Raw genomic sequence first — 20,298 nt, 5'->3', positions numbered from 1 at the left:
AGCCACGGATTATTGCGTAAAAACTCAAAAATAACGGCCCTTTTCGCTGAAGCGACAAGTCGAATTGCTACATTGCTGAAAATACGACCAAGTTTGTTTCAAACAACACAACAGCATCCCACACCTTGAACAAGAACGACAAAATGATATGCTTATTTTACTCTTCTCGCAGAGAATTCCCGCTGGTGAGTAATTTTTGCCAATTACAATAATGCCTTCCCTCAGCTTGCAATTTCGCAGTGAAATAAAAATAAAATAGTCACCGTATCTATTTTCTATCAACCACAATCGAGACATTTACGGAAACACGAATGAAACTTTTAAAGATCTTACAAACAATCTGGACCTGTAGCTTTGTGGTTTTCTTATCTTAAGAGTGCAATTCTTGTTGTGTTGACGGTAGGGCACTATTTTACCAACCAAATTGTATTTATTTCCTGTGAATCTCTTCATCATTAATTATATATATCTTGTGGGTCTTTTTGTTTTGTTTTTTTCTAGACTGGCGATGCTATAAGTGTCAACTGTCTCTAACTTTGGAAATGTTTTATCTTTACTGCAACGAAGTCTATCAAGTAAAATTGGCAATATTTGTATTTGCATTTTCTTACATTCCACCTGATTTCACCCAATCGCGACGCCTTGATTTTTGCGTGGACCTTTTGGTTAGCATTTTATTGTTTATATTTGTTCATTGCCATAATTTGAAGCTTTTTGTCTTTCTTCGTAATGAATTCATTTTTCTTCCATTTTTTGTTTCTTTTCTCCTATTTTGAGGAAATGATGAGAGCGTTTAACTAGCTTTTGATAAACCTGGTTTTTCTTCCTGCCGCATAAAGTAAATTAAGGTGTGAAATGACATTTTTCCTAATTGGTGCTGTCAAATATTTTCCATAAAAAATGAATACTGAAATATTCGTAGTCTATACTAAATTTAAAATGTTTGTGCTTGTTAATTCGTTCAAAATCCAAGAAATCTTTCCCACTGAATAATTCTTTTGCCATCATTTTTAATACCAAAGCTCTTAACAAGCAAGGAAAACTTACCATAGAGAATTAGCAAGCAGGTATTACAACAGCTTTGTTAAACAGTGTAATAAGCGAATACCGCATAAAAGTGCATTTAAACTGATAAAATCGTTGCAGTATTGCCCTGGTAATTTAGTTTCGAGATCTCAGCTGAAAGCTGTATGTGAACAAAGAATAGACTTTGTTACTGCTTCACCTGATGTCACACTCGGTAGCACCTAATAATTCATTGAGCACGCGCGTATGCTCCTGCCTGGGTTTAGTCACTCCTCTCCGTTTTTCAGTGTGAAACAATTGACATCATCGTGCCCATTGCAGGTCCACTCGATCTATCATGCGGTCGTTGTCGCGTTAAGTTAGCGTCAGGGATTAGTTCCAAGTTTCCTACCTAGTAACAGCCTTGCTTCCATATTTGTATTTTAACATGACAAATTGTAACAAATTCCGTAGCAGTGAGAAAGAAGTTAAACATTAAAAAAAAAAACAAAAGACACAAAGAAAACATGTTTGGGATAAGTAATGACCCAAACAAAGTTAAAGACTATAAGAAATACAATAAAAAGCTGAACAAAATAAAAGAAGCTTCAAAGACAAACTACTTCAAAACTCAATTTAAAATGTTTAGTGATAACTTAAAAGCAACGTGGAAGTTGATAGGAACGATTATAAACAGAAAGAAAGCCCAACAGGGTACGTTAATTCAAAAACTCTTATATAAAGGAAAGTGTTACAATGATAAGGCAAGTATTTGTCGTCAGTTAAACAGTCACTTTATAAATGTTGGGCAAGACTTCGCGGCACAGCTCCCAAATTACAATATAAGTCCTACTAATTTCATTCGTGGGCGACTCCAAAACAGTCACGTTCAGCGGTATTTACAATCTCGAAGTTCAGGATGCGTTGATTGGGCTAAAACTAAATAAGTCTTTTATAGGTACGCCCCCCAGGTGCATTAAGTTAGCATTCAATTTTATGAGTGAACCCCTAGCTAGACTTTCCAACTTATCGCTCTCGCAAGGAATTATGCCAAATCTTCTCAAAATATCAAAGATTACGCCGGTTGATAAAGGAGGCGAGATAATTGGCCCGACGAACTTCCGTCCTATTTCAACACTGTCAGCCCTTCCACAAATATTTGAAAAACTGGTTTACAAACTACTTATTTCCTATTTCGAGCTGAGAAACTTGACATTCTTTTTGAATATCAATTTGGATTTCGCAAGGGTAAGGTCCACCGCTCAAGCCATAACTGAAATTGCGGATACTTTAAGAAAAGCAATTGACAACAATCTGTATACATGTGGAATTTTCTTAGACTTTTCGAAAGCTTTTGATACGGTTAACCACAGCATCCTTCTACAAAAATTAGAATCATACGGAATAATAGGGGTACCGCTGGCCTGGTTTGAAAGTGATCTTACAAAAAGGAAACAATACGTCGCCTTGGGTGATACTGAGTCGTCCTATCAAACCGTGGTCTGCGGTGTCCCTCAAGGAAGTTCGTTAGGTCCTTTCCTATTTTTGATATACATCAACGACCTCCCTAATTGCTCTGAGGTCCTTTCATTTAAGATATTTGCGGACGATACTAACTTGTTTGCTTCTGCAAAAGATTTAAAATCATTAGGATTGCAAATGATTTCAGAACTAAAAAAAGTTAAGGAATGGTGTGGCAGAAACAAGTCGAAAGAAAACATCGAAACAAAATACATCGGAAGAAAACCAATTACATGATCGTAAAATCTCAAAGGAAAAAGAACACGAATGTTAATATAAATATAACTAACCGAGATGGATCATGCCACTCCATAGAACAAAAGGACCACATTAAACATTTGGAAACAATGATCGACAGTTCTTTAACTTGGAAATGCCACATCTCGTATGTATGTGCGAAGTTTTCACGGAATACAGGAGTAATCTCTAAGTTAAGGCATTATCTACTTTTCAAACATCTTACGCAGATCAATTAAAATCTCAGTTATTTATCCTTATATTTCGTATGCTATTGTAATCTAGGGCAGCACCAGCAAAAAAATTTACAAAAATACAAACTAAGCAAACTTATGTTATTAGGTTAATGTTAACGGGTCACCCTCATTAAATAAAGTCTTTCACTTCAATGTTCTTTGCAACTTTATCTGGCAAAAATACCGATAGTGCTCTACCTTTACTTAATATCTTGGAAATCTTAACGATAACAAATGTATATCGCCTGCATGCTCTCAAATTCATACATGCATGGCACAAAGGTATTTTGCCAGAACTCTTTAACCATTTTTTCCAGTATGCCAGCAACGTACATAATTGTAACACCAGGTATGCGGGCAATCAAAATCTTCACAAATTCCGAGTTAAAACAAATACTGGCAAACAAATGATCTCATTTATGGTCATTGATCTTTGGCAAGAAATATCATACAAGTTTAAAGATCTAAATCAATTTGCTTGACAATACCATTGTCACCTTTAATTGTTATATATGTATCTTTTTTTTTTTTTTATGCTAATATTGTAATTTCAAAATGTAAGTGCAAAATAAAGTGAATTTGAGTTGAAGTTGAAGCGAAACCTGTATTAAGTGGGCCCCATATTAAGCGGACACCCTTTATTGAGTGGACACCAGCTTGAGTCCCAAAATTTTCTCCAGTCCCACATTTACTGTAAGATAAATCTGCATTCAGCGGACACCTCTGTTAAGCGGACGCGGACACCAATATTAAGACATTTTGTTGCACAAAACCTGCAATAAGCCGACTAGGGCAGTTTACTTCTAAAGTTTCACCTCGGACTCCTTTAACATTGTTCAGCGATGTCGTTTTAAAGCTAAGTGACTATTCCAGATTGATGCATTGACTGACATTGATGCATTGACTGACATTGTACTATGAGTAGCCTTAGCTAGTCTTTGATCTTACACTGTGTTACGCTGTGTTACAAAAGGATTAATAATTAACTATTATTGGACAATATGTTAGAACCTCTTTTGAGCAGACACCCTGTATTAAGCAGACACTAGTGAGGGTCCCAAGGGTGTTCGCTTAATACAGGTTTCACTGTACTTCAGTATTCATCATTAGTTTAAGGATGCTTAATTACAATATGTGACTAGTAATATGCAAAGTAGATAACAAAGAAGTGCTTGTAAAGAATAGAAACGAAGCTAATTGCAATAAACACGATACAAATTCTTGAATATAATACAAAAGGAATGATCGAAAAAGCGACCACAAAGGACTCGAAACGAATACGAAACTGCCGAAAATATTATGCAATTCCCAGGAGTTACGATACCAAACAAGGAAACGAAAAAACAAGGAAGACTAAATAATGAAAACTAAATTAAGTGTCAAATTAATGTTTTTGTCCAGGGCTGGGCGTTCCCAGTCTATTTGGAGGGCTTCTTAATCTTTAGTTGGAAGCTAATGGACGCCGAGTCCACGGTTTGACAACATGGGAAAATATTCCATATAACATAGATTCTTGCAAACCTGAACCCTGCAAATGTTTGTTAATATGGGAATTAAGTACGATCCGAAAGTGTCAAGTGTACACGAACCTTCACCGACATGACATAACTGGCAGGCAGCCCATTTAAATTTCTATACCACCAGATCAGAGAAGGTGACGCATTGGGAATCGAATCCTTCACACTAAACGTTTTTTTTTTTTTTTACTTATGAGAAGTAAAAGCTAACCTTATGTGCAAATCCTAGTTTCAGCGATGATCACGGTCTCCCTTGTGCTCCAAGAGGAAAGGGGCCTCAATAAACGTTTATTTGAAGAAACCCTCTTTAAATCTTTGAAATATTCCTCCCAGTATGACTTAGTTGGGGGCGTTGTAGAACTTCTAACGATTACAATTAACTGCCCTTCGCATAATAATACAAGAAAATTGTTTTTTCATCAAAATAGAAGTTAATTGTCGAATTTCAGAATGAAAAACGTTCTAAGTGTTGTTATTTCAAGGCCTCGTCTTCCGATGTACGGATGAGACCAACTTTGTATAGCCGGAAAAAGAAGTGAGAAGCGAGAAGCCTGGTATTCTTATGAAACACTGATGTAACTGATGAATACAGTGCGACTGTTGTCGATAAGAATATCTAAAAAAGGTCATTTGTGTATTGCCTCCGTCTCCAGAGTAAACTTATGTTAATATGGCATGTTGTGAATTATATGATAAAAAAAGACAAGGCATCATTCTCGTTGATAAATAAACAAAACATACTGATCACCTACATATCTACGATAGAAAATAACTTCAGGGCATGGTCCTCGCATTTTTCTAACCAAATCCTTTTTATGGTGACCCGAGAATGGGTGCGAAGGGTAGGGGGAGACCCATAGCTATCCCGTCACAGGTTTGATCGTAAAAGTTCCCGTTGAAAGAAAAGTGAGTCTGGCAAACCAGCATAGTCTTCGGCGTTTCCAAGTTTCAATGATCATAAACGATTGCGCGCGAAAACCAGCGAACATATATGTACAAGTCCTTATCGATTGTAACAGGTTCATTGGCAACATTCGGACAACGTATCCAGGCACCACAGTGAAGACAGAGGAATATGTCGACTTGTTCGTTTGTTTACATTTCTGCTGCGAATGACGAGAGGAAACAACAAATAGCAGACAACCGGTTTACTTGGGAATATTGAAACTGGCATGAACTTGATTGAGTATGTGACAGGATTCTTTATTATGCTACCCTTTGAATTGAGCGAGCAGAGTTGCCGGATGATCGGCTTCCTTGACGGTTGACGGTTGATCTAGGGGAGGGGCCCGGAGGCCCCGCCCCCAACTATTGTGGGTAAAAAGAGAAGAAATCGCAGAAGAAAGAAAAGCCGGCAGAGCAGGCAAAACAAAACCGCCCCGCCGCCCTCCTCCCTTAGCTCAAGGTCTGGATCCGCCACTGTTGATTGACTGTTGACCACGGTCAAGTTTTAGACTTGTTGACGTGTAACCCCATTGACACCCTCAGCTTGCGTTGGCAAGAAAAGCAAAAGTATCAAACTACATTGAAGTTTTCACGAAAAGTATGGAAACGTTTGTATTTGCATGAAAAACAAAAGTGGTCAAAAGTATCAAGTTGTACAAATTTACGGTAAAAATCGAAGTATCCCAGTCACGTACATTACGGCCGCCCAAAATGATAATGTTTGTGGTTTAAAAAAAGAAAAACAAAGTCTAGGCCAATATTAACCTTCGACGGACGAGCTTTTTGGGATACCAGTAACTCTCATTGACTCTTGACACAATTAACTATAAAATAACTGAGCTACTACGCGCGTTTTCATTGGTAGTGTTTAGATGAGAGTATCTAAACACGGTTGTGACGTTTTAGATTCGCGCGTATTTTATGAGAATTACTCTATAAAGGCAATAGAGACTTTTTTTCGTGTTTACATAGCCTCGATTACATAACACTCGTGGGGCTGGGAGATTTCTCGAAAGTTATGCAAACCCTCGACTACGTCTCGGGTTTGAATAACAGTCTCGAATTCTCCCAACCCACCTTGTGTTCAGATGAGGCTACGTAAACACAGAAAAAGTTCTCTATTGCTTAAATGTATAAGCTTACTCTCTTTTTTTCCTTTGTTTCTCTAGCTATTCATTACTTTATAAAGCATATCTTAAGGAACTCGATCATCTAATCAAACTTCTTCTAACGACTCTTCAAACACCTTGCGAAGTCACCTGTTGCGACGCTTCAGTGGTGAGGAGAATCATGCAGACCTTCACTGACTTCGAAATATTTATTAATATCGCTATTGCTGTTGTTTTACTGGCCCGCCGGCCGACTCATCGCTTTTAGAAGTCTATACTGACGCATGAGCTTTTCACCTAGATTTTAATCTTCAAACCCTTGAGTTTATTTCCACTTTTCTCTCCAAATTAGGCGCGCGCGAATCAGACACTCGCTGAAAAGATCTGTCCCAGCAAGGAACAAAATGTAAAATGACAAGTCTGTACGACGCAATATGAAGGCTGTGACGTCAATACTCTGGCCTCTTTATGCAGATTTAAAGGTCTATATCTTCAAAAATGTCATGTATACTATTGTAGCTATTTTGATTTATATGTTTCAACTTTTTTCCTGCTAGAAGTATTTTTCTGACAGAAGGAACAAGTGTACAGTTGGTCAGCGGTTATCCTCCTGGAGCTCCAAGACTCTCGAAATGGCGGTGGTTGAGCCGAATTCTGTCACATATTTCTACGCTATTTTAGCGTGGAAACTCTTTGCAGGATGTTTATAGTACATCTTAACATCTTAAATGGATATATAGAATTTAAAACGCCTGAAAATGACTACGTTAGAACTGTACACGAAGGTACTATTCAAGGCTTCGTTTGTTGTCAACTTGTACCTGGCGCAAATTTCGCAATTGCAAATTTATCTGTCTGTTTCTCTTCCTTTCTTCAGGGAGCTCGGGTATGGATACCTCATGATCAAGTTGTATGGATTGGTGGAGAATTAACCAAAGATTTAAAAGAGGACGGTGTCCTAGAGATTGAGTTGGAAGATGGAAATGTAAGTTGTCATTATTTCATGTTGTTCTTGTTAGTTTCGGAAGAGTTCGGAGTTTTCATTTTTATTTTGAGGTGTTTACGGAAGCTTAGACAGTCTGCATTTGTTTCTCCTCGACAGGACATAACTGTTGATGTTTCTAAGGACAAGAAAAAGCTCCCTCCTTTGAGAAACCCTGAAATCCTTGTTGGCGAAAATGACCTTACAACCTTGAGCTACTTACACGAACCAGCCGGTTTGTACATGCAGACTTTAGTTATATCAATCAATTTCTTGTTTGTGTACATTTTTCTCGAGAACTTAAGAATTGTTTTCCTTTGTTCTGTCTTTTCGTGAAACCCATTGAATATTTTGTGTCTGACGAACTTCATTTTAAATTGTCACATAAGGTTGCCGCTAGTATAAATCAAAAATCTATTTGGAAGCTGTTTGTTAATTCTCTTTATTTTGTTTTCGCTTTTAGTGTTATACAATCTTCAAGTGCGTTTCCTTCAGTCTAATGCGATATACACGTACTGCGGTGAGTATACATTCCGTGTTTATGAAAAATTTCCTGCTGTTTAAGCTTAAATTCTTTCTTCAAGTGTTGCAAAATAATATTGGAACTAAAATTTTAATCACTTCCAAACCATATCGCGAAGTTATTGGCTCGATGCTAATTGCACTCAAGGTTTGTAAGCTGCCCTGTTTATTCGCTGGATAAATCAGCGCACAAGCAATATCTTATTGTAAAGGAAGCAAAAGTGTTTGTTATCAAGCAGCATTTCGAGTAGTCTTTTGTTTTGGTTTTGGTTCAACGATGGCATTCTTCCTAAAGACATTTAAATTTTACATTGCCTCGGGCGAGGAAAGATTCCTGTCATTTCTATTTGGTTACGTATTTACATTTTGTTTAATGGCACTCTGGTTTAGAATTTTTATCAGTTTAAATCGGATCCCCCCAGAAACATAATTTAGCAAGAAATTAGTGAGTTCATTTTGTATATCTTGTAAATTGGAAGGACGTTTGCATGTTACAGTTTTATTGTTTAAACTGGGCAATTTTGCAGGAAGGCAAAAGAGAAACATTGTTCTTTAAGGTTTTAGATAAGTCCTCAAATTATCAATTTAATTGTACAGGTTTGTCATTACCTACATTTGTAGGACAAAATGACAATAGTTTTTAGTCATTGATTTGACTGTGTTAATTGAGTTCACTATTCCCAGTTAATTGTTTTTCTCTATGCTCTGTTGGAGAAATGATTTTTGGTTATAATGACCTACTTTTCCAACTGTAAAGTTTTGGATATAAGTCCCACCCCTCCCCTGTGTCAGAAGGCTCCCTCCCCCTCCCCACTTAAAGGTCCATCTGAATGTAAACAGAAACTATTCCGGTTTTATGACTCCATGGGTATAAACCCTCCCCTGACTGTATCTTGTTTCATCAATGCCATCACTCTTACAGAACAAGTAAGGGTATGCAACAATACATTTTTCTATCTTGTCAAATGCCATTACAGAAACTATGTAGTGTTTAAAGTGCACATCAGTTAATAATTTTTATATCCATTTGTTTCAAGTTGCAATAATTAAAATACAATCAGAAATAGAAATCAAAATGGTTTGAAAATTTATAAACCAAAGATAAATATTTTAAACCACATGTAGCAAGACCATGCTTAGTATTGTTTTGCCAGTGAGATAAAAGACACATACTGTTAAATATGTTCAGCACTTGTGGTTTCTGACAGTGTTACTGTTTTGGCTGTAGGTATTGTTCTGGTGGCGATTAACCCTTATCAACAGCTCCCTCTCTATGGGCCAGACATCATATCTGCCTACAGTGGGCAGTCCATGGGTGACATGGATCCACATATCTTTGCTGTTGCTGAAGATGCTTTTAGAGCCATGGCAAGGTAACTTAGTTTAAGTATTTTTGAAACCTGAAGTGTTCACATGAATTTACATTTTTATGGCGCGGCAGTAGCAGTGTCAACACGCTTTTATTGAGTTGTGTGAGTGTTATATTAGCCGGTGCTGAAAAGTCACAAAAATGCAAAAGTTAAATTAATTTAAATTAAGAGAACTTTTCATTGCTAAATTTTAAAGGAAAAAATACTTTTTTTTTCTGGACTAAGCTACTTCCATGTAAGTTCTGTTTTTGTTTAGTTGATTTAATAATGCTAAAGTTTTAAAAGTAACATTTTTTTCAAGGTTCTGATGGTTTTTTTTTTTTTTTTGCTGTTAATTAATATTTTTGTAACCCTTCACCACCTCTACTTCCCCGTCGTAAATTCTTATTTCTACATGTATGTTAAGAAAAAAAGTTTATAAAAACAGGGTTCCATTGTGTGGCAAACAGAGATACACTGATGTACATTAAAGCTGTAAACACTCTTTTCTTTTTCTAATTCAGAGATGGGCTGAACCAGTCAATCATTGTGAGCGGCGAGAGTGGTGCAGGTAAGACAGTAAGTGCCAAGTATGCCATGAGGTATTTTGCATCAGTGGGCGGAGCATCCACAGAGACACAGATTGAAAAGAAGGTCTTGGCGTCTAATCCTATTATGGAGGTGCAGTTGACAATTTTATAGTTTGAATATTGTTCAGGTAGCATTCAGTAATATTTAATTTATAGCAGAGCTCCAGGGGCGGGGAGCCCCATACTCATATAGGAAAGAAAAGGAAACCCATGAGTTGATTTTCTCATGGTTATTATGGCTAGTGGTATTGTTTGTGGGTGCGTACGCACAACGGTGACGACGACAACGGAGTTGCACAACCTGGCAGCCATACTCCGAATAATAGGTTGACAGAGACATGCAGCCTTGGTTTACGTTGTGTACTTCTTTGATATTGGACATCCATGTTATGATCAATTGACACCTGTCAAAACAAGGTATCCACTGAATAGTATCACGAGACCATATCGCGGGCTCAAGTTTACAGGTCATCGAGATCTCATGTTTTTTTTTTTTTAAGTTGACCGCTGACCAAGTGCTGGTTTTCGATTGGATCGTGGGTTAATGTTAGCTTAACTTGCTGAAAATAGGGCAGGATTGTTTGGAAGCCAGTTAACGTTAACCCAGGTTTAAAAGTTAATGGAATTGTAACTTTTTCTTCTATACAAATTAATGTTTTTTGCTGCTTTGTTTTGTGTATATGGTGATTATTAAAACTCAAACCAGAAGGCCAAACAATATGCAGAAAACCTCACCGCAAAGTTACATGAAATCAAAATTCTACCTTTTCCTGGGTTAGCTTAATCAGACTCTGAACAACCCGTCCCAGGAGCTACGCTTTTAGGCTAGCCTAAATCTATATATTATGTACCTGTCACTGATCAATCTTTGGGTAGATTAAAGATTGGACTCTTAAATGTTGACAGCCACCCTCCAGAAGGATTTAGCAGAAGGGAGTGGGGGCTGGAGACAGGGTAGAACAGTGGAGGGCTGGGAAATTCATCCTTCCCCTACCCGTCCCCTAGTCCACTTTTTTGCTCACTTGAGGCTTCTTGAATATTACAAATCCAATATGGAGGCTCAACACTTGATCAGAATATTTTATCAGCACTCGCTCACCGAAAAATGGGCTAGGTATGTAGGCTATAAAAGTCTGCATATGAGCCAAGTGGCCTATCAGGCCATTGCTTATGCTGATTTCTATAGCATGGAGCAACTAGGAGTATTTCTACTCCCCCCTGGATGGGATGCGAGTCCATTGCGGGTTTACCCCCACCATTAAATTCGCTGGTACCCATTTATACACCTGGGTAGAGAGAAGCACTGTAAGAGTAAAGTGTCTTGCCCAAGAACACAACACAATGTCCCTGGCCAGGGCTTGAGCCCCCGACCACTTGATCCGGATATGAGCACACTAACCAGGAGGCCACCACGCCTCCACAAAAAAAATATGCCTGGTATGTAGGCTATGTGACATGTTGCGTGACATATCGTTACATCGTTACGTCATTTAGTTCCCGTATGTTAGATGGCGTCAGTTCCATGTGGACTTCACTTGAAATAAAGCCTGTGCTTGTGTTTTCTTGCCGGACTTCTGTTGTCCCGTCTTTCTTGAGTATAGCTGATTGATACATGGTGGCAGCGGTTGAGAATCTGCTCAGAACCGCTGCAAGTCATGCCTGCAACCGGAGTTGAAGCTGACGCCGTTTCTGCACCAACCTTGAACGCTGCTCAACCGAATCGCCCGCCATTACCACATGTAAAACCTCCTGCTCCACTCAACCTTGCGGACTGTTCGCCGAAAAAGTGGAAATTATGGAAACAAACCTGGATTAACTACGCGGTTGTAGCGAAGATTACCAGCCAAGATGCTCAATATCAAAAAGCCCTTTTTCTCTGTACCATCGGTCAAGGTGCATTGGAGATCTTCAACGCCTTTCGGTACAATACCGGCGAAGACCCCGAAAAGGTTGACACCATAATAGCCAAGTTTGACGAGTACTTCACGGGTGAAGTCAACGAGACGTATGAACGCTTCAAGTTCAACCAAAGAAATCAAGAAGTCGGCGAAAGCTTCGATGCATACCTGATCGCACTACGAAACATGGCTGAAACATGTAACTTTTGCACTTGCCCTCGAATGACTGATTCTCTTCTTCGAGACCGTATTGTTCTCGGCATCAGAAATGGCGATGCCAGAAAAAGGCTCCTTCAAGAACGAAAGCTGGATTTAACGAGATGTATTGATATTTGCCGCACATCTGAAAGTGCCACAACTCAACTGCAGGCAATTGGTGCGAGTGAAAAAGTTGAGGAAGTCCACTGGGTAAACCAATCACGTAGAGCGAATGGCAAACGGAGTGACCCCCCTGAACCATCATCTGACAGGAAAACCACGCAGTCACGAAAGCTCAAGTGCAAATTCTGCTTGCAGACTCATGTTCTGAAAAAAGAATTGTGTCCTGCATGGGGTAAACGGTGCAATGCATGCGGGAAAATGAATCACTGGAAGGGCTCTGTGGTCTGTGAGACGAAAGGAAAGGTGCACCTAGTGAATCAGGCCTGTGACTCCTCTGACTCCGACTCGGATGTGGCCTCTGTAAAGACCCTTAATGCTTTTGTCAATGGTGTTGCATCTAGGAAGGATAAGCCAATCTATTGTGAAATGAACATTAACTCCAGCCCAGTCAAACTGCAAATAGACTGTGGAGCTACTGTCAGCATCATTCCCAGAAATTGCATAGGCAACAGTGAAATTCAGCCATCCAACATTTCCCTCGAAATGTGGAACAAAGCAAAAATGCAAGCACTTGGTACCTGTAAACTCCTCCTAGAGAACCCCAAAACCTCCAAGAAGTACATGGTGAAGTTTGTTGTTGTTGAAGCTGAACTAACCCCACTGCTGAGTCGCAAGGCAGCTGAGAAGATGAAGCTGATCACAGTCAACTATGATAAGTTTGGAAGTGTTAATGGAGTAGTTGAAGGCCAGCAAGACGTCTTAAAAGCTTTTCCTGATGTATTCAATGGCGACATTGGCACCTTATCTGGCTCTGTACGTCTGACCATCAAGCCCGATGCAGAGCCGGTACTTCGTCCACCGAAAAGGCTGCCTGTTGAGCTGCGAGACCAGGTTAAGCAGGAGCTTGACAGACTGGTCGGGGTGGGAGTTCTCGCTCCCGTAGATGAACCCACTGACTGGGTAAATCAGATGGCAATTGCAACCAAAAAGGATGGAAGTCTTCGGATCTGCATAGATCCACGATCCCTTAACCTCGCGTTAAAGCGGGAACACTACCAGCTTCCTGTACTGGATGACATCCTCCCTGACCTTGCAAAGGCGAAAGTTTTCAGCAAAGTTGATCTGAGTCATGGTTATTGGCACTGTACCTTGGAAGAAGAGTCCAGTCTGCTTACCACTTTCTCTACCCCATTCGGGAGGTACAGGTGGAGACGTCTTCCCTTTGGACTCTCTGTTAGCTCTGAGATCTTCCAAAAACGACTCCATCAAGCTCTGGAAGGACTGGTGGGTGTTGCCTGTATAGCTGATGACATATTGATCTATGGTGTTGGAGACACCATTGAGGATGCCACACAGGACCATGACAGAAACCTCACATCACTCTTCCAGCGCTGCGAAGAGAAATCCATCCGCCTCAACAAGGAGAAAGTGACCCTGAGAGTGAAACAACTGGATTTCATGGGGCACCAACTCACTACAGAGGGTCTGAAACCAGATCCAAGTAAGGTAGAAGCTATCCTAAAGCTGCAAACACCAAAGACCAAGGAGGACATTGAAAGACTTAATGGAACTGTTAATTATCTTGCAAAATTCCTTCCAAAGCTTTCCCAAGTAATGGAACCACTCAGAAGACTTACACAAAAGGGAGTCGAATGGTACTGGGGCGATGCTGAAGACAAAGCTTTCAATGAAGTGAAACAACTAGTCACCCAGACTCCAATCCTTGCCTGCTACAGTCCTGACAAAGAGCTTGTTATACAGTGTGATGCCAGCAGCCTGGGAATTGGTGCCGCACTTATGCAAGAAGGTCGACCACTGGCATACGCTAGCAGAGCACTTACAGATCCTGAGACCCGTTATGCCACCATAGAAAAGGAGATGCTTGCTATTGTCTTTGCACTGGAGAAGTGGCACCACTTTGCCTTTGGTCGCCGGGTAGTTGTCAGATCGGACCACAAGCCACTTGAAGCCATCACCAAAAAACCGCTTGACAGGGCACCGAAACGTCTACAAGGCATGTTGCTCAGAAGTCTGGCCTATGACATAGAAGTGCAGTATTCTCCGGGTCACACACAGCACTTGGCAGACATGATGAGCCGATCATACCTACCAGCTGATGGCCAAGAAACCTGCAATGAATTTGAAGTTGTCAATGCCGTCCAATTCCTGCCCATTGGACAAGGGAAGTTACAGAAGTTTCGAGTGGAGACTGAACAAGACGACACCTTACAAGCCCTGAAGAACACCATACTGAAAGGCTGGCCTGAGGACAAGTCCAACGTTCCTTCCCAACTGGTCCCCTACTACAGCATGAGAGATGGGCTTAGCATTTATGATGGGCTCGTTTTCAAAGGTGAGCGCCTTGTTGTACCCCAGGGACTTAGGGCCGAAGTAAAGAGAGACATACATGCATCCCATGCTGGTGTTGAAGGCTGTCTCAGGAGGGCACGGGAAAGTGTGTATTGGCCTGGCATGAACTCTGAACTCAGACACTGGATTTCAACCTGTGAGCCCTGTAGGCTGTTTGAAATCTCGCATGGCAAAGAGACCCTCATGTCCCATGAAGTGCCACAGAGGCCGTGGGAGAAAGTAGCTGTTGATCTATTCTCCCTGAACCAGACAGACTACCTGGTGACAGTGGATTACTATAGTGGCTATTGGGAACTGGACAAGCTGCGCCGTGTAGATGCTGAGACTGTGGTGAAGAAACTCAAGGCTCATTTTGCCAGACATGGCAGTCCATGTCAGCTCGTAAGTGACAATGGCGCTCAATTTACAGCTGCAGAATTCAAGAGAATGACAAAGACCTGGGACATTGAGCATAGTGTTACATCCCCCTACAACAGCAAAGCCAATGGCAAGGTAGAGGCAGCTGTCAAATCTGCCAAACGACTGCTTCGCAAGACTGCCAAAGCTGGAGACGATTTCTACTTGGGGCTCCTTGCTGAACGCAACACCCCATCACAAGGCATTGGAAGCAGTCCAGTCCAGAGGCTCATGAACAGAAGAACAAGAACTCTACTGCCTACAACTAGCACCCTGTTGGAGCCAAGGACACTCAACTTGGCTCACGAGAGAGAGAAATTGAAGGAAGTCCAGCAAAGGCAAGCCCGGTATTACAACACCAACGCCCGAGATCTACCCCCTCTGAGCGAGGGTGACACTGTGCGAATGAAGCCGTTTGTACTGGGAAAAAAGGAGTGGAAGGAGGGAGTTGTCGTGGAAAGGCTCGATGAGAGGTCATATGAAGTGGAGACAGGAGATGGGACGTCTTACAGATGAAACAGAGTTCATCTGAAGAGAACCAATGAGCTGCCTCCTGAGGTTACTACTAATTTACCACCACAAGTCTCAAACACTCCTGACACAACCGGTGACTCAACTTGTCAAGGAGAGTCAAGCAGCACCCTGGATACCGGTACTTCCCTTGTTGAACTCAACCGAGAGATAGCTGAGTCGGACTGCGGTGTGATAACAAGGACCCGCTCAGGACGGATTGTAAAAAGACCATCCTATCTCGCAGATTACAATACTTGACTGTCATGCTTCTTGGCCTCAGTTACTGAACCTTGAGTACTGAACACTGAACCTAACTTTAGCATCGCATGTTTGATTAGTTTGTTGAACACTTGTTATGGTTCACTATTATTGAACATTGACATTTGAATACTAAAGAGACTTAATAGAACTTGCTGTGTGGCTACAAGGCCAGGCCCATGATCATTGGACTTTGAAGGGGTTATAGACATTGAACACTTGCCAATGAACATTTATTATGCTAGATTTGCATGGCTCATTATTTTCTGATTTTATTTTATTTCATATTTCATTTTTACTTGCTTTTTCTATATTGGGGGAGATGTGACATGTTGCGTGACATATCGTTACATCGTTACGTCATTTAGTTCCCGTATGTTAGATGGCGTCAGTTCCATGTGGACTTCACTTGAAATAAAGCCTGTGCTTGTGTTTTCTTGCCAGACTTCTGTTGTCCCATCTTTCTTGAGTATAGCTGATTGATACAGGCTATACACGTAGCTCTCTTTTTCTATCTCTCACTTTTGATATTTATAACTTATTTCAGGCCATTGGTAATGCAAAGACAATACGCAATGACAACAGCAGTAGATTTGGAAAGTACTTGGAGATAGCCTTTGACAGAAACTATCACATTATAGCTGCTCACATGAGGACATATCTACTGGAGAAATCCCGAGTTGTATTTCAAGCACCTGATGAAAGGAACTATCACATTTTCTATCAGCTGTGTGCTGCTTGTGATATCCCGGAACTCAAAGATCTTAGACTTGGTGAGGCAAGACTTAACTATAATTATAACTGCAGGTGTACTTGCCTAGCTAACAATGGTATTTTGTGAAATTAGATTACAGCTTCCATGCATATAGAATATTTTTTAAGCAATACTACTGAGAAAGCATGAAGCAAAAAGAAAAGAAGGCTTATTTTATGTGAAAACAAGTTATTTCAGAAATGAAAGCCATAAAACTACCAGAAAATCTTTGAGGCCCGATCATTCAGGACGGTGCCTGGTCCAATACTCGTGGAGAATATTGGAGTGGGAATGGATACATCTAATTGGTTGATTGTAGATACTGGCCTTCTGAACTTAGTTGGGTTAAAAAGTATTTGTAAGTGCACTTTTTGCTATATCTAGTCGTCTTACCTTAACTAAACTGTCAAGAACAGCTCAATCTCCTCAAGAAAAGCTGTTGGCCAACTATCAGACTACTATGGACCAATTGTTGGCCATTATCTAATTGAAGAAACAGTTACATTTCAAGCTTTCTAAACTGATGGTACATGTAGAAGCATCCATGTGGCGAAAAAGCACAATTTTCAGCATGAACCTTTACAATTTTGTCTTGTTTGTTTATGTTTTGTCCAGCACACCAAGATAACTTCTACTACTTGAATCAGGGAGAATGCCCGTATGTGTATGAAGTTGATGATGGAGAAAATTTTGAGGAGATGCGTGAAGCTATGGATCTTGTGGGAATCATGGAGGACGAACAGCTCATGATCTTTAGAATCTTAGCCGGTATTCTACACATTGGTAACATATATATTCATGCATCTGGAGAGGAAGAGAGTGAAATTGATGTAAGAAACTATTATGTTTGATGATCAATCATGTGTTGTTTTATAATTATGATTGTTTTCATAAATTTAGTTAAAATTAAAATTGATAGCAGCTTTGTAGAAGTATATTCTACAAAATGTTTGGCAAACAGTTTTTAAAGTAAATTTGTTTCAAATTCCAAAAATTAGCAGCTCAGTGGAACGTCGCTTTAACAGGGTGACAAGGGACTGGGGAAACTGACTTATTTTATCAAAAACCTTTAGTGGTTACAAAAAATTTGCGGAAATTCAACCAAAACTTTTGTTATTTTTGTCAAGGTATGGTTAGAACTAACGGTTATTTCCATTGGGGTCACTCCAATTTTATTTAGCGAATAATTCAACTTAAGAAGTTAATGCTTTATCCTTTAATCATTTCATCTTTACCAACATTACACTAACCAATATTTGATTTCCGTTATTCTCAGAGATGCATTCTTACTAAGTATTCTATTATGAAACATTTCTAGGACAGTGACTTTCATCTCACAGTTGCAGCAGACCTTCTGGGTATAGATAGAAGTCAATTTAAGAAGTGGCTTTGCAATCGCAAAATTGTCACTGTGCAGGAAGTGTTAATCAAACCACTGAATTCTGAAGAGGTAAGCAAGATCGGTGGCTTTCAAATAGTGTGTGATGATAAGGAAGTAAAGGTTTGAGAAATAATGAATTCAAAATAACTGTATGTGGCATTGTTCCTGCTTGTAGGCCAATTCTGGAAGAGAAGCCATCTGCAAGCACATTTATTCACAGCTTTTTAAGTGGATTGTCCAATGTATCAATAATTCTCTCACTACTGGAGTCAAACATCACTCATTCCTTGGAATTCTTGACATTTATGGGTGAGTTTTACAATTAAGCTCCATGCCATTAAATCCTTACAAAAAAGTTACTGCAGAAATAAGCGTACATGTAGTTTGTATGCTTTTTCTGTTCTCTTTTTCCAACTTTTCAGAATACTAATTGAAAATGGCTTGCCTGAGCATTGGCACTTTTGGTATTCTGAGGAGGCTATTAATTAAATTTAAAAAAGAAACATTTAGTCATAGACCAGGTACACATAGGCGCAATTCTGCAAAAAAATGTTCACAAAGTCTGTTGAAAAATTAAATTACATTTTCCTGGAGAAAAACTGGTAAAGATGTTTTTAGCAGACTGTACATTATACAGGCGGCTTGAATATGGGATGCATATGCATGTACATGGAGCACAGCTGGGACCCCTGATAGGATGTACTGTAGGTTGGGGTAGGAAAGACATTTTGTCAATCTTCAGTGCAGTGTAGAACTTTTTTTGGAATTGCAACTTTTATGTTGTCATCTAATTAATAAGCCTATAGTTAATATGAAGTAGAAAATGATGTGCATGTTCACATTGGGAGAATTTGATAATTTGTAGAACAGAAGAACCCTAAGCAATGGTTGATTGCTCAATTTTGAGTATTTTGAAATAGGTTATGAAATGCAAAGGAGAGAGGTAGACATCTTTAAAATAAGCTAATAAATTGCAATAAATAAACAATAACCTCCATTTGGGGCAAAAATAGGCTTGGATATTTGTCCGCAGACATTATCTGTACTGAGAAGTGAACAGTTTTCTGAGAGCATAGCTCGAGGAAAACTGTGAGCTATGAGGAACAGATAATGTCCAAGAACAAATATCCGAGCTTATTTTCTCCCCAAATGGAGGCTATTGTGTTTATTATCCTTCAAATGTTTTTGCAACACCCGCGGTTTTGAAAGTTGGGGAATATCATCTGGGTATTCCCCAGTTTTAGTTTGAGCATATTCAGTCACATGCACATTTAGACCAATCGCGTGCAAGTGAAAACATTTGATAGATTATGACATGTGATAACAGGGTGTACATAGCCTCATTCAAGATTACTTATCTGCACCTATCAGAGTGCATGTCAATCAGAATTTTATAAATTTGTGTATAAATTGTAATATTATTATTACCAATATAAACCTGTTCAGAAGTGGATTGCTTAAATTGAGAAACAATGACTCTTTCAGATTTGAAACATTTGAAGTGAACAGTTTTGAGCAGTTCTGTATCAACTATGCAAATGAAAAACTCCAGCAACAGTTTACACAGGTAATCACTGCAGCCAGATTTACAAAAATGGAAATGGAAATTATATTCAATCCAGTGTTGCTTTTTTTAAAATTACATTTGTTTCTGGTTTTACTAAATTGTTGTTTTTTTTAAAATTGTTACAAAGTTGAGACCATAATAGGCTATTTCTGAGTAGCTCTTACTAGCTTTTTGCGTCTGTTTCAAGATGAGTCTTTTCGTGAATAAGAATCTGTAGGTGGAACATAATTATATATTCACACAAAAAGACTCATTTTGACAAAGAGCAGAGAGGTGAATAGCACCTCAGAAATGTCCTACTGCTATCAGTAGAGTTGTAGAATTTTGCATCATTCTGTATTCATTGATGCCCGTTATTTCAAGGTTTGCTGTTGTTTTCCATTAAATAAATATAAAGCCATTGCTTTGCTTTAGAAATGTTATGTTTGCTTATTGTACAACAATGTTTGCAGCATGTTTTCAAACTGGAGCAGGATGAATATGTGAAGGAAGAGATTGAGTGGTCATTCATCAATTTTTATGACAACCAGCCATGTATTGACTTGATTGAAGCCAAGCTGGGAATCCTTGACTTACTTGATGAAGAGTGTAAGGTGGGTTTAAATTACAGTTTCTTTTCTTACATTGTGATAAAAAAATGTGTCTGTTCCCTTTCACTGTGACGTGTTGCTAGGCATCGCAAGTCAGGGTTTGTGGTACTAATGGATGTGTATGCCATATTTTGGATGGTTGTTGAGAACCAAAGTTTTTGTCGTATCCTGCACATTAAATACCGTTCTCTATTGAACAAGGGTGGTTCTCTGTAGGTAACTCCCAGAGGCTGATCT

The 20,298-nt window shown here is 39.5% G+C and overlaps 1 protein-coding gene across 3 annotated transcripts in view; it reads left to right on the top strand.

The window, feature by feature from the left end:
* The first annotated feature begins 7,109 nt into the window (after positions 1 to 7,109).
* The window catches only part of LOC145479210 (unconventional myosin-Va-like), a 32,677-nt gene continuing 19,488 nt past the window's right edge, over positions 7,110 to 20,298 (top strand). The window contains exons 1-12 of one of the 3 annotated variants that reach the window (XM_081457498.1): positions 7,110 to 7,355; positions 7,448 to 7,555; positions 7,673 to 7,787; positions 8,016 to 8,072; positions 9,303 to 9,447; positions 9,948 to 10,104; positions 16,317 to 16,542; positions 17,139 to 17,353; positions 17,842 to 17,973; positions 18,080 to 18,213; positions 19,390 to 19,471; positions 19,924 to 20,064. In XM_081457498.1, coding sequence (XP_081313624.1) covers positions 7,329 to 7,355; positions 7,448 to 7,555; positions 7,673 to 7,787; positions 8,016 to 8,072; positions 9,303 to 9,447; positions 9,948 to 10,104; positions 16,317 to 16,542; positions 17,139 to 17,353; positions 17,842 to 17,973; positions 18,080 to 18,213; positions 19,390 to 19,471; positions 19,924 to 20,064 — 1,539 coding nt within the window. In that variant the 5' untranslated portion in view covers positions 7,110 to 7,328. The other 2 variants (XM_081457499.1, XM_081457500.1) reach the window with 2 other exon arrangements.

The sequence above is a fragment of the Orbicella franksi genome, chromosome 2 (assembly GCF_964199315.1).
Source record: "Orbicella franksi chromosome 2, jaOrbFran1.1, whole genome shotgun sequence".
Taxonomy (NCBI): Eukaryota; Metazoa; Cnidaria; class Anthozoa; order Scleractinia; family Merulinidae; genus Orbicella; species Orbicella franksi.
Note: the sequence above shows the minus strand (reverse complement) of the source record. Positions and strands in the feature narration are given on the sequence as shown.